The following is a 14,155-nucleotide window of genomic DNA, read 5'->3' on the forward strand; positions in this document are numbered from 1 at the left end:
ATGAGATGGTTGTGACGGCAAGTCCTTTTTTACTGGCAGAGGTTAAGGGTATCTTAAGACCTGGTATCAATGCACAGCTGTGTCACGGAGCACACTTGGGCACACAGAAGTGTTCTCTTACCACCAGTCTGTTCTGGCAGCCAGAACGGGTGTTTCAAAGGCACCCACGAGCCAACAAGATGGCTCGGCAGGTAAAGGTGCTTGTTAATAAGCCTGATGACCTGATTTCAGTCTCTGAGATCCACATGATGTAATGAGAAAATGGACCCCCAAAAGTGGTCCTCTTAGCTCCACCCGGGCACACTGGGCACGGTCACACAAATATTTTCCCAAGACATCCTTTGGCAGTTAAATTGTAAGACCACCATATCTTACACAATGCCATGAATAAAATTTTCAAATGGAAGAATTGGTAATTTGATAAAGATACAAATACACTAACTTTAGTGTTCCTTACATTTTGAGTTTCACTTTTCTTAAAAAGCTAGAGGTCTGATGACATCAATCAATCAATGAAATAGCCAGGCCCTAAATCTTTGTTTGATTGGGGAAGGTGAGCTTTATGTAGCCCAGGTTTGCCTCAAACCCATATAGCCCAGGCTGACCATGATCTCCTGCCTTCTCCTCTCAAGTACTGGGTTGTCTGGCTTCTGCTGTGAACCCAGTAAGCTATCAACTTTTATCTGTCAAATGTTTGTAGCTATTAACGTTTTCCTTCTTTTAAATCCTGGTTTTTATTTCTATATAAGTAGTTTAACTTTATAATTAATTGTATTTTTACCTATGTGTGCTTGCGTCTGTACAGGAGCATGCGTACATATCCTAATTGGGGTTACTCTTGCTGTGATGCAACACCATAACTAAAAGCTGGTTGGGGAGGAAAGGGTTGATCTTGCTTACACTTCCATATCATTGCCAAAGGCAAGCAGGGCAGGAACCTGGAGGCAGGAACTGATACAGAGGCCATTCAGGAATGCTGCTTACTGGCTTGCTCACCATGACTTGCTCACCCTTCTTTCTTGCATGACCACCTATACAGATTTGGCACCACCCACCATGGGTTGGGCCCTCCTTTATAGATCATCACACAAGAAAATCCACTAGAAGCTTGCCTACACTGTAGTGGCCAGAACTCCAGCAAACCAGTTTTCTCAATTAACATTCCCTCCTCTCAGATGACCCTAGTGTATGTCACATTGGCACAAAAACACTCAAGTGCCAATGCCTGCAGAAGCCAGAAGAGTGAGTCTAATCCCCTCCCTGAAGCTGGAGTTACAAGTGATTATGAGCCAGTTGGTATGGGTTCTGGAAAGCAAACTTGGATCCTCTGCAAGAGCAGTGCAGATTCTTAATTGCCATCTCTCTAGCCCTAGTTTATATGTTTACGTCACTAAGCTATTCACTATTCAGAAACAGCAGACAACAAGAATGTTTAGAAAGTATATGATAGCCAGGTGTGGTGGCATATGCCTTTAATCCCAGTGCTTAGGAGGCAGAGACAGACAACTCTTGATCCCTGAGTTCAAGGCCAGCTTACCAGGACAGCCAGGGCTACACAGAGGCACCACCTCTTGAACCCACAAAAAAATGTATATGATTTTTCAAGCATTTCCAAATATAATGCCTCTGAAAACTCTCTAAAATTATATGCTGAACATGTAAATAAGGCCAAATGTATAGGCCTGGGCATGCAATTTGATACTAGCATACTTACATAGCATGCCTGAGACCCTGAGTGGTGTCACATGCCTTTAATCCCAGTACCTTGGAGGTAGAAGCAGGCCAGTCTCTAAGTTTGAGGCCAGCTTGGCCTACTGAGCAAATTCCAGGACAGCTGGCCCACAAGGGGGTGGGGGGGGAGATCCAAAAACCTCTCTCAGAAAACCAAGGGGAAAAAAGGGAGGAGGAAGGGAAGGGAGGGAAAGACAAATGAAGGAAGAAGGGAAGGGGAGGGGAGGGGAGTGAAAGGAAGGGAGGGAGGGGAGTGAAAGGAAGGGAGGGAGGGGAAGGGAAGGGAACAGAAGGGAAGGGGAGGGAGGGAGGCAAGAATAGAAATAACTAAAGTCTGGAGAGATGATTTTAGTGGTTTAGTGGCCAGATCTCCAGCAAACCAAATCAGCTGGCTACTGATGGAAATGGAGTGTTTTGACCCTAAAATTTCTGATCCAAAGCTCAAGGGTCATTTATAATCTGTTTTGTGGGAGGGAGCAGGCATTGTTGGTATTAATTTCTCTTTCATGTTTACAACCACCTCACAAGGTACAGCTGTCCCACCTAGCAATGTGCAGATGAGGAGGCCAAGTGCTGTCTGCAGTCTCAAAGCTCATTAGTGCCTGAGAACTTCCCAATCCATGTGTTTCTTTTTTTTTTTTTTTTAATTCTTTTTTTTTATTATTATTAGGTATTTTCCTCGTTTACATTTTCAATGCTATCCCAAAGGTCCCCCATACCCACCCCCCCAATCCCCTACCCACCCACTCCCCCTTTTTGGCCCTGGCGTTCCCCTGTACTGGGGCATATAAAGTTTGCAAGTCCAATGGGCCTCTCTTTGCAGTGATGGCCGACTAGGCCATCTATTGATACATATGCAGCTAAAGACAAGAGCTCCCAGGTACTGGTTAGTTCATATTGTTGTTCCACCTATAGGGTTGCAGTTCCCTTTAGCTCCTTGGGTAATTTCTCTAGCTCCTCCATTGGGGGCGTGTGACCCATCCAATACCTGACTGTGATCATCCACTTCTGTGTTTGCTAGGCCCCGGCATAGTCTCACAAGAGAGAGCAATATCTGGGTCCTTTCAGCAAAATCTTGCTAGTGTATGCAATGGTGTCAGCATTTGGAAGCTGATTATGGGATGGATCCCTGCATATGGCAATCACTAGATGGTCCATCCTTTCGTCACAGCTCCAAATTTTGTCTCTGTAACTCCTTCCATGGGTGTTTTGTTCCCATTTCTAAGAAAGGGTAAAGTGTCAACACTTTGGTCTTCGTTCTTCTTGAATTTCATGCGTTTGGCAAGTTGTATCTTATATCTTGGGTATCCTAAGTTTCTGGGCTAATATCCACTTATCAGTGAGTACATATTGTGCGAGTTCCTTTGTGATTGGGTTACTTCACTCAGCATGATACCCTCCAGGTCCATCCATTTGCCTAGGAATTTCATAAATTCATTTTTTTAATAGCTGAGTAGTATTCCATTGTGTAGATGTACCACATTTTCTGTATCCATTCCTCTGTTGAGGGGCATCTGGGTTCTTTCCAGCTTCTGGCTATTATAAACAAGGCTGCTATGAACATACTGGGGCATGTGTTCTTCTTACCGGTTGGGACATCTTCTGGATATATGCCCAGGAGAGGTATTGCTGGATCCTCCGGTAGTACTATGTCCAATTTTCTGAGGAACCGCCAGACTGATTTCCAGAGTGGTTGTACAAGCTTGCAATCCCACCAACAATGGAGGAGTGTTCCCCTTTCTCCACATCCTCGCCAGCATCTGCTGTCACCTGATTTTTTGATCTCAGCCATTCTGACTGGAGTGAAGTGGAATCTCAGTGTTGTTTTGATTTGCATTTCCCTGATGATTAAGGATGTTGAACATTTTTTCAGGTGCTTCTCTGCCATTCGGTATTCCTCAGGTGAGAATTCTTTGTTCAGCTCTGAGCCCCACTTTTTAATGGGATTATTTGATTTTCTGGAGTCCACCTTCTTGAGTTCTTTATATATATTGGATATTAGTTAATTCTAACAGGAGTCAACACTTTTTTTTTTCCATTTTTTATTAGGTATTTCGCTCATTTACATTTGCAATGCTATACCAAAAGTCCCCCATAGCCACCCACCCCCTCTCCCCTACCCACCCACTCCCCTTTTATGGCCCTGGCGTTCCCCTGTACTGGGGCATATAAAGTTTGCGTGTCCAATGGGCCTCTCTTTCCAGTGATGGCCGACTAGGCCATCTTTTGATGCATATGCAGCTAGAGTCAAGAGCTCCGGGGTACTGGTTAGTTCATAATGTTGTTCCACCTATAGGGTTGCAGATCCCTTTAGCTTCTTTGGTACTTTCTCTAGCTCCTTCATTGGGGGCCATGTGATCCATCCAATAGCCGACTGTGAGCATCCACTTCTATGTTTGCTAGGCCCAGGCATACTCTGACAAGAGACAGCTATATCAGGGTCCTTTCAGCATAATCTTGCTAGTGTATGCAATGGTGTCAGCATTTGGAAGCTGATTATGGGATGGATCCCCGGATATGCTAGTGTCTACATGGTCCATCCTTTTATCTCAGCTCCAAACTTTGTCTCTGTAACTCCTTCCAAGGGTGTTTTGTTCCCACTTCTAAGGAGGGGCATAGTGTTCACACTTCAGTCTTCATTTTTCTTGAGTTTCATGTGTTTAGGAAATTGTATCTTATATCTTGGGTATCTTAGGTTTTGGGCTAATATCCACTTATCAGTGAGTACATATTGTGTGAGTTCCTTTGTGAATGTGTTACCTCACTCAGGATGATGCCCTCCAGGTCCATCCATTTGGCTAGGAATTTCATAAATTCATTCTTTGTAATAGCTGAGTAGTACTCCATTGTGTAGATGTACCACATTTTCTGTATCCATTCCTCTGTTGAGGGGCATCTGGGTTCCTTCCAGCTTCTGGCTATTATAAATAAGGCTGCTATGAACATAGTGGAGCATGTGTCCTTCTTACCAGTTGGGGCATCTTCTGGATATATGCCCAGGAGAGGTATTGCTGGATCCTCCGGTAGTACTATGTCCAATTTTCTGAGGAACCGCCAGACTGATTTCCATAGTGGTTGTACAAGCCTGCAATCCCACCAACAATGGAGGAGTGTTCCTCTTTCTCCACATCCACGCCAGCATCTGCTGTCACCTGAATTTTTGATCTTAGCCATTCTGACTGGTGTGAGGTGGAATCTCAGGGTTGTTTTGATTTGCATTTCCCTGATGATTAAGGATGTTGAGCATTTTTTCAGGTGCTTCTCTGCCATTCGGTATTCCTCAGGTGAGAATTCTTTGTTCAGTTCTGAGCCCCATTTTTTAATGGGGTTATTTGATTTTCTGAAGTCCACCTTCTTGAGTTCTTTATATATTTTGGATATTAGTCCCCTATCTGATTTAGGATAGGTAAAGATCCTTTCCCAATCTGTTGGTGGTCTTTTTGTCTTATTGACGGTGTCTTTTGCCTTGCAGAAACTTTGGAGTTTCATTAGGTCCCATTTGTCAATTCTCGATCTTACAGAGCAAGCCATTGCTGTTCTGTTCAGGAATTTTTCCCCTGTACCCATATCTTCAAGGCTTTTCCCCACTTTCTCCTCTATAAGTTTCAGTGTCTCTGGTTTTATGTGAAGTTCCTTGATCCACTTAGATTTGACCTTAGTACAAGGAGATAAGTATGGATCGATTCGCATTCTTCTACATGATAACAACCAGTTGTGCCAGCACCAATTGTTGAAAATGCTGTCTTTCTTCCACTGGATGGTTTTAGCTCCCTTGTCGAAGATCAAGTGACCATAGGTGTGTGGGTTCATTTCTGGGTCTTCAATTCTATTCCATTGGTCCACTTGTCTGTCTCTATACCAGTACCATGCAGTTTTTATCACAATTGCCCTGTAGTAAAGCTTTAGGTCAGGCATGGTGATTCCACCAGAGGTTCTTTTATCCTTGAGAAGAGTTTTTGCTATCCTAGGTTTTTTGTTATTCCAGATGAATTTGCAAATTGCTCCTTCTAATTCGTTGAAGAATTGAGTTGGAATTTTGATGGGGATTGCATTGAATCTGTAGATTGCTTTTGGCAAGATAGCCATTTTTACAATGTTGATCCTGCCAATCCATGAGCATGGGAGATCTTTCCATCTTCTGAGATCTTCTTTAATTTCTTTCTTCAGAGACTTGAAGTTTTTATCATACAGATCTTTTACTTCCTTAGTTAGAGTCACGCCGAGATATTTTATATTATTTGTGACTATTGAGAAGGGTGTTGTTTCCCTAATTTCTTTCTCAGCCTGTTTATTCTTTGTGTAGAGAAAGGCCATTGACTTGTTTGAGTTAATTTTATATCCAGCTACTTCACCAAAGCTGTTTATCAGGTTTAGGAGTTCTCTGGTGGAATTTTTAGGGTCACTTATATATACTATCATATCATCTGCAAAAAGTGATATTTTGACTTCCTCTTTTCCAATTTGTATCCCCTTGATCTCCTTTTGTTGTCGAATTGCTCTGGCTAATACTTCAAGTACTATGTTGAAAAGGTAGGGAGAAAGTGGGCAGCCTTGTCTAGTCCCTGATTTTAGTGGGATTGCTTCCAGCTTCTCTCCATTTACTTTGATGTTGGCTACTGGTTTGCTGTAGATTGCTTTTATCATGTTTAGGTATGGGCCTTGAATTCCTGGTCTTTCCAACACTTTTATCATGAATGGGTGTTGGATCTTGTCAAATGCTTTTTCTGCATCTAACGAGATGATCATGTGGTTTTTGTCTTTGAGTTTGTTTATATAATGGATTACATTGATGGATTTTCGTATATTAAACCATCCCTGCATCCCTGGAATAAAACCTACTTGGTCAGGATGGATGATTTCTTTAATGTGTTCTTGGATTCGGTTAGCGAGAATTTTATTAAGGATTTTTGCATCGATATTCATAAGAGAAATTGGTCTGAAGTTCTCTATCTTTGTTGGATCTTTCTGTGGTTTAGGTATCAGAGTAATAGTGGCTTCATAAAATGAGTTGGGTAGAGTACCTTCTACTTCTATCTTGTGAAATAGTTTGTGCAGAACTGGAATTAGATCTTCTTTGAAGGTCTGATAGAACTCTGCACTAAACCCATCTGGTCCTGGGCTTTTTTTGGCTGGGAGACTATTAATAACTGCTTCTATTTCTTTAGGGGATATGGGACTGTTTAGAAGGTCAACTTGATCCTGATTCAACTTTGGTACCTGGTATCTTTCCAGAAATTTGTCCATTTCGTCCAGGTTTTCCAGTTTTGTTGAGTATAAGCTTTTGTAGAAGGATCTGATGGTGTTTTGGATTTCTTCAGGATCTGTTGTTATGTCTCCCTTTTCATTTCTGATTTTGTTGATTAGGATTTTGTCCCTTTGCCCTCTAGTGAGTCTAGCTAAGGGCTTATCTATCTTGTTGATTTTCTCAAAGAACCAACTCCTCGTTTGGTTAATTCTTTGAATAGTTCTTCTTGTTTCCACTTGGTTAATTTCACCCCTGAGTTTGATTATTTCCTGCCGTCTACTCCTCTTGGGTGAATTTGCTTCCTTTTTTTCTAGAGCTTTTAGATGTGTTGTCAAGCTGCTAGTATGTGCTCTCTCCCGTTTCTTCTTGGAGGTACTCAGAGCTATGAGTTTCCCTCTTAGAAATGCTTTCATTGTGTCCCAAAGGTTTGGGTACGTTGTGGCTTCATTTTCATTAAACTCTAAAAAGTCTTTAATTTCTTTCTTTATTCCTTCCTTGACCAAGGTATCATTGAGAAGAGTGTTGTTCAGTTTCCACATGAATGTTGGCTTTCCATTCTTAATGTTGTTATTGAAGATCAGTCTTAGGCCATGGTGGTCTGATAGGATACATGGGACAATTTCAATATTTTTGTATCTGTTGAGGCCTATTTTGTGACCAATTATATGGTCAATTTTGGAGAAGGTCCCGTGAGGTGCTGAGAAGAAGGTATATCCTTTTGTTTTAGGATTAAATATTCTGTAGATATCTGTCAGGTCCATTTGTTTCATAACTTCTGTTAGTTTCACTGTGTCCCTGTTTAGTTTCTGTTTCCACGATCTGTCCATTGATGAAAGTGGTGTGTTGAGGTCTCCCACTATTATTGTGTGAGGTGCAATGTGTGCTTTGAGCTTTACTAAAGTGTCTTTAATGAATGTGGCTGCCCTTGCATTTGGAGCGTAGATATTCAGAATTGAGAGTTCCTCTTGGAGGATTTTACCTTTGATGAGTATGAAGTGTCCCTCCTTGTCTTTTTTGATAACTTTGGGTTGGAAGTCGATTTTATCCGATATTAGAATGGCTACTCCAGCCTGTTTCTTCAGACCATTTGCTTGGAAAATTGTTTTCCAGCCTTTCACTCTGAGGTAGTGTCTGTCTTTTTCCCTGAGATGGGTTTCCTGTAAGCAGCAGAATGTTGGGTCCTGTTTGTGTAGCCAGTCTGTTAGTCTATGTCTTTTTATTGGGGAATTGAGTCCATTGATATTAAGAGATATTAAGGAAAGGTAATTGTTGCTTCCTGTTATTTTTGTTGTTAAAGTTGGCATTCTGTTCTTGTGGCTGTCTTCTTTTAGGTTTGTTGAGGGATTATCTTCTTGTTTTTTCTAGGGCGTGGTTCCCGTCCTTGTATTGGTTTTTTTCTGTTATTATCCTTTGAAGGGCTGGATTCGTGGAGAGATAATGGGTGAATTTAGTTTTGTCGTGGAATACTTTGGTTTCTCCATCTATGGTAATTGAGAGTTTGGCTGGGTATAGTAGCCTGGGCTGGCATTTGTGTTCTCTTAGTGTCTGTATAACATCTGTCCAGGCTCTTCTGGCTTTCATAGTCTCTGGTGAAAAATCTGGTGTAATTCTGATAGGCTTGCCTTTATATGTTACTTGACCTTTTTCCCTTACTGCTTTTAGTATTCTATCTTTATTTAGTGCATTTGGTGTTCTGATTATTATGTGTCGGGAGGAATTTCTTTTCTGGTCCAGTCTATTTGGAGTTCTGTAGGCTTCTTGTATGTTCATGGGCATCTCTTTCTTTAGATTTGGGAAGTTTTCTTCAATAATTTTGTTGAAGATGTTTGCTGGTCCTTTGAGTTGAAAATCTTCATTCTCATCCACTCCTATTATCCGTAGGTTTGGTCTTCTCATTGTGTCCTGGATTTCCTGGATGTTTTGAGTTAGGATCTTTTTGCATTTTCCATTTTCTTTGATTGTTGTGCTGATGTTCTCTATGGAGTCTTCTGCACCTGAGATTCTCTCTTCCATCTCTTGTATTCTGTTGCTGATGCTGGCATCTATGGTTCCAGATTTCTTTCCTAGGGTTTCTATCTCCAGCGTCGCCTCACTTTGGGTTTTCTTTATTGTGTCTACTTCCCTTTTTAGGTCTAGTATGGTTTTGTTCATTTCCATCACCTGTTTGGATGTGTTTTCCTGTTTTTCTATAAGGACTTCTACCTGTTTGGTTGTGTTTTCCTGTTTTTCTTTAAGGACTTGTAACTCTTTAGCAGTGTTTTCCTGTTTTTCTTTAAGGACTTGTAACTCTTTAGCAGTGTTCTCCTGTATTTCTTTAAGTGAGTTATTGAATTCCTTCTTTATGTCCTCTACCATCATCATGAGATATGCTTTTAAATCCAGGTCTACCTTTTCAGGTGTGTTAGGGTGTCCTGGATTGGGCGAAGTGGGCGTTCTGGGTTCTGATGATGGTGAGTGGTCCTGGCTTCTGTTAGTAGGATTCTTACGTTTACCTTTCGCCATCTGGCAATCTCTGGAGTTAGTTGTTATAGTTGTCTTTGTTAAGAGATTGTTCCTCTGTTGATTTTGTTACCCTCTATCAGCAGGCGTGGGAGACAAGCTCTCTTCTCTGAGTTTCAGTGGTCAGAGCAGTCTCTGTAGGCAAGCTCTCCTCTTTCAGGGAAGGTGTACAGTTATCTGGTGTTTGGACCTCCTCCTGGCTGAAGGTGAAGGCCCAAAACAGGATCTTTCCCAGAAGCTGTGTTGCTTTGGCCAGGAAGGTGGCCAGTTGTCTGGAGTCGAAGATGTCGCCGCCTGAGAAGCTCTGTGGCTCTTGTCCGGAAGGAGGCCGGCCGTCTGGAGCTGAGGATGGCGCTGCCTCAGAAGCTCTGTGGCTCTTGCCGGGAAGGTGGCTGGTTGTCTGGAGCTGAAGATGGCGCCGCCCAGAAGCTCTGCGACTCTCGCCCGTCCCAGAAACGGCTGGCACTCTGTATTCCACACGGTCACCCGTGCAGCCTGCCCTCCGCGGAGTCCCGGAGCCAAGAAGGCTCCCGCCGGCGCCTGTGCCACAAACCTCTCAGGCCTGGCAGACCCCCGTGCTCTCACCAGGAAGGTGGCCGGCTATCTGGAGCTGAAGATGGCGCCGCCCAGAAGCTCTGCGACTCTCGCCCGTCCCAGAAACGGCTGGCACTCTGTATTCCACACAGTCACCCGTGCAGCCTGCCCTCCGCGGAGTCCCGGAGCCAAGAAGGCTCCCGCCGGCGCCTGTGCCACAAACCTCTCAGGCCGGGCAGACCCCCGTGCTCTCACCAGGAAGGTGGCCGGCTGTCTGGAGCTGAAGATGGCGCCGCCCCATGTGTTTCTTTAAGTGTGTTCTTTGATGTTGTGAGGACTGACCCTCTCCACAGAGAGACACTGATTAGTATGGCTGTCTGTGACCATGGATCTGTTTAGACCCCTGAGCTTAAGTAACCTTGAGCCTCTGTGCTACCCTCCCCTCCCCCCAGATTTTAGTAATAACCCCTCCACACAGACTTTATTCTTATTAGTAGACATGCAACAGGAAAAGGCTTTTTAAGTAAGGGTCCAGTCAGTATTAAAGATGAAGGTAGAGAGGCCCTGAGGTTGTTTAACAGGTGAAAGCATTGTGCAGCAAGCTTGATGACCTGAGTTAGTTCTGTTCCCAGAACCCACATAAAGGGGCCAGATGCAGTGCCCAGTGCTTACACAGCAAGATGGGCGAAAGGAGACTTGCTAGAAGCTGGCAGGCCAGCTGGCCTGAAGTGCACAGCATAAAACAATAGACACCCTGCCTTATTCGGACAGAAGCTGAGAACTGATCCAAAAGTTCTCCACTGATCTCCTGATGTGGTAATAAGTAAAAATCAAATATTTTCTTGTATACAGATAAAAGCCTAGAGAACCAAATGAACACCCCAGAGCCACAGCCCAGCAGCTTTCCCATAAGTACTCTGACCGTAGCAGTCTCTAACAGCTGACTTCGGCGACCTTCCTTCCTCAGAGTAGCTGTGTAATAATATCGTCTGCTGAGGGCTATTCTTGTGGTTGAGGTATCTTTACAGGCAATAGTATTTTCAAAACTAGAAAGCATAACACAAAGACAGAGTGGTTAGAATTGTCTAAGTTCTTGCAATGACTGGTACCTTGTACCAAAGAACAGAACCTGGAGTAGGTATTTCTAGAGTCCAGGGACAGTCTGACATTTACTGGAATCCAGCCCACAAATCAGGTCACCACCTCTGCTTTTTACGTGACAGTTGAGAAGGCATGGCGTCCTTCCTTTCTCTTAGTTAATGCTAATATTTAGTGGGGACTTTGCCAGCAAAAGTACAAAACTACAAGTTAATATTCCACTCATATCCTGCTTCCCTTTTTGACTAAGCCTCCATCAAAGTACCTTAGAAGCCAGGTTGAATAGGAGGCAGAACTAAAATCAACCTAGCTGTCCCTTGCCTCCTCTCTGAGCATCCTGTTCGCTCAAAACACAACAATAATGCAACAGTTTTACAATGCTCTTATGACTTCTCTCTTTGACATTCATATGATTTTCTTTCCTTTTGTAGGCTGCCTGCCAGATAAAACAGCAGACATATTCAACACAAGTCTCCTCCAGCTCGCAAGATAGCCCATCGTCACCGGCTCCATTGTGTCAGTCAGCACATGCAGACGTCACAGGCTCTGGTATGACCTCATCGAACCAAAACTGCCTCGTGAACCTTTGGAGAAGGAAAATGTCATGATGCTTTGAGAAAAGAATAAGATGGGGATGCAGGACAGCTAGCTGCCTGGGCCTCCTCTGCTTCCTTACCAGTGAGATGGGGATGTAGGACAGCTAGCTGCCTGGGCCTCCTCTGCTTCCTTACCTTTGAGCTTGAACGCCCCACTACTGAATACACACACAAACAGAAAAGGCTCTCCATGTAAGCATTTGATGAAACAAAGGCCTACAGATTGCCTACCAATCTCTCCCAAAGATAAAAGTTAAGTCATAAATAATGATTCCAAAATCATAATGAAGCCAGTTTTCAACACTATATTTGATATAAGCCATTTGAAGACTTGTGATTCAGTAAGGGAGTTGGTGTTCAGAGCCAGGCATGGTGGCACCTACAATCCAAGCACTTATGAAATAGAGGTAGGAGGCTCAGGAATTTAAGGTCATCCTTAGCTACATAGTGAATTCAAGGCCAGCCACTAGGAATCTAGTCTCAAAAGGATATAGGCGAAGGAAGGAAGGATGGAATTCATTTTGTAGCTTAAATTATGATGATAAATGAATATTGAAAATATCAGTAACTTTTAACAAAATTTTCTTTATGGCCTCAGGAAGTAATATTTATTATAATATAAATGTGTGCATATATTTGTGTGTATGTATGTTTACCTTTGTATATAAGGGTGGAATAACCTTTACCAAGGTACTTGGGAACAGAAATCTTTAAGATTTTGGAATGGGTCCATATATATAATGATATAGATTAGATATAGAATTCAAATCTGAATACGGAATCCATTACGTTTTATATACACATTCAGTGTACAGCCTGAAGGCTATTTATGTCTGTATTTGAACTTTTTCCTATCACATGAAGTTAATATGTATACTTTTCTATTTATGGCATTATTATGTCAATGATCAAAAAAATTCCAGATCTCTGGATTAGAGAAGCTAAGCCTGTGATATTAGCGATAAATTTTAAATAATTTTTTAATTGTGTATTTTATTAATTCCCTTATACATCTTAATTGTTGTGCTATAGTCTTATTTAGAAGTATTTAAGTACATTTTTATTTCGTTTGTTTTGGTTTTTACAGTATAAGACGTTAAACCTAAGACCTTGTCTTAGTTAGAGTTTCATTGCTATGAAGGGACACCATGACCAAGGCAACTTTTATAAAGGAAAACATTTAATTGGGGTTGGCTTACAGCTTCTGAGGTTTAGCCCATCGTCATCATGACAGGAACCATAGCAACGTGTAGGCAGACATGATGTTAGAGGAGGTGAGAGTTCTACATCCTGGCTCTCAGGCATTAAAAGGAGACTGTCTTCCACAGGCAGCCAGGAAGAGGGTCTAGATCACACTGGCCAGACTTGAGCATATATATGAGACCTCAAAACCCCAGCTCCACCGTGACACACTTCCTCTAACAAGGTCATACCTCCTGAAAGTGCCACTTCCTATGGGCCAAGCATAGTCAGACCACCACAGACCCCATGGGGCAAACCTAAATTCAGAGTCTCGTGTGGAGATGGCCTCTCTACTCAGTGCATGATCTGCTTTTGTGCTCCTAAGTAGTCGTCATCTCTAATTTTTCCATGCTGATTTTCATGGTATATTTTGAGGTGTTTTTTTTTTTAATTGAATATACCTAAAATTGATACGGTGACAGATTCGAGGAATTAATGGTTTCATCTCAGAAAGTGTCATTGCAGTGTCATGGTTCATCCAGTGGGAGAGGAGAGCCATGGTCCAGCATTTCCCTTCATAGAGCCTCATGTGAAGGGAGAGAGGTGACAGCCACACAACCCCATCTTCCAGGCAGTAAACGATGAGCGCATCTCCTGCTTGCTAATCATTTCGTTTCGTCACTTTCCAGGTAACTTCCAGGCTCCTCTCCCAGTGGACCCTGCTCCACTCTCGGTGGACCCTGCAACATGTCCCATCGTCCCTGGCCAGGAAATGATCATAGAAATATCCAAGGGACGCTCCGGGCTCGGGCTCAGCATTGTTGGAGGAAAAGACACACCTTTGGTAAGTATGTAGAAGTGAATTACTGTCACAGGCTCATTATGACCCAGGATACTTGAAGCCTGTCAAAACAAAATAGAAATACTTGTTCCCTAAAACATAAGGAAACTCGGAAGCTGCAGGTACTACAGTAACCTGGGCCCCCGCTCCTGGTCTGCAGACCTTGCCTCTCTACCTGTAGAGCATGCTGGCTGGCCGATGACTCTCAGTGAACTCTCCAGCCCAGAAGTGAATATGCTTTGAGCCTAATGTTATTGACTAAAGGATTCTAACACCTTATGCCTGATCACAACACAGTGATTGTGGACATTAACTTTTCCTCTGCTCCTACAGTCAGAAATTACTGCATGTAGCATCCTATGAAAGTGCAATGTCACTTGGATGGAACTGGGGATGCTGAAGTTGCCCAGGCCCACAGCTAGTTGAGCT

At 42.9% G+C, this 14,155-nt stretch overlaps 1 protein-coding gene across 12 annotated transcripts in view; it reads left to right on the forward strand.

Moving 5' to 3' along the window:
* The window catches only part of Patj (PATJ, crumbs cell polarity complex component), a 324,044-nt gene that overhangs the window by 243,270 nt on the left and 66,619 nt on the right, over positions 1-14,155 (forward strand). For all 12 annotated transcript variants that reach the window (XM_006502704.3, XM_006502705.3, XM_006502699.3 and 9 more), the window contains 2 exons: positions 11,539-11,656; positions 13,575-13,729. In XM_006502704.3, the coding sequence (XP_006502767.1) occupies positions 11,539-11,656; positions 13,575-13,729 (273 nt within the window). The remainder of the gene's footprint in view (positions 1-11,538; positions 11,657-13,574; positions 13,730-14,155) is intronic.

The sequence above is a fragment of the Mus musculus genome, chromosome 4, assembly GCF_000001635.26.
Source record: "Mus musculus strain C57BL/6J chromosome 4, GRCm38.p6 C57BL/6J".
Taxonomy (NCBI): Eukaryota; Metazoa; Chordata; class Mammalia; order Rodentia; family Muridae; genus Mus; species Mus musculus.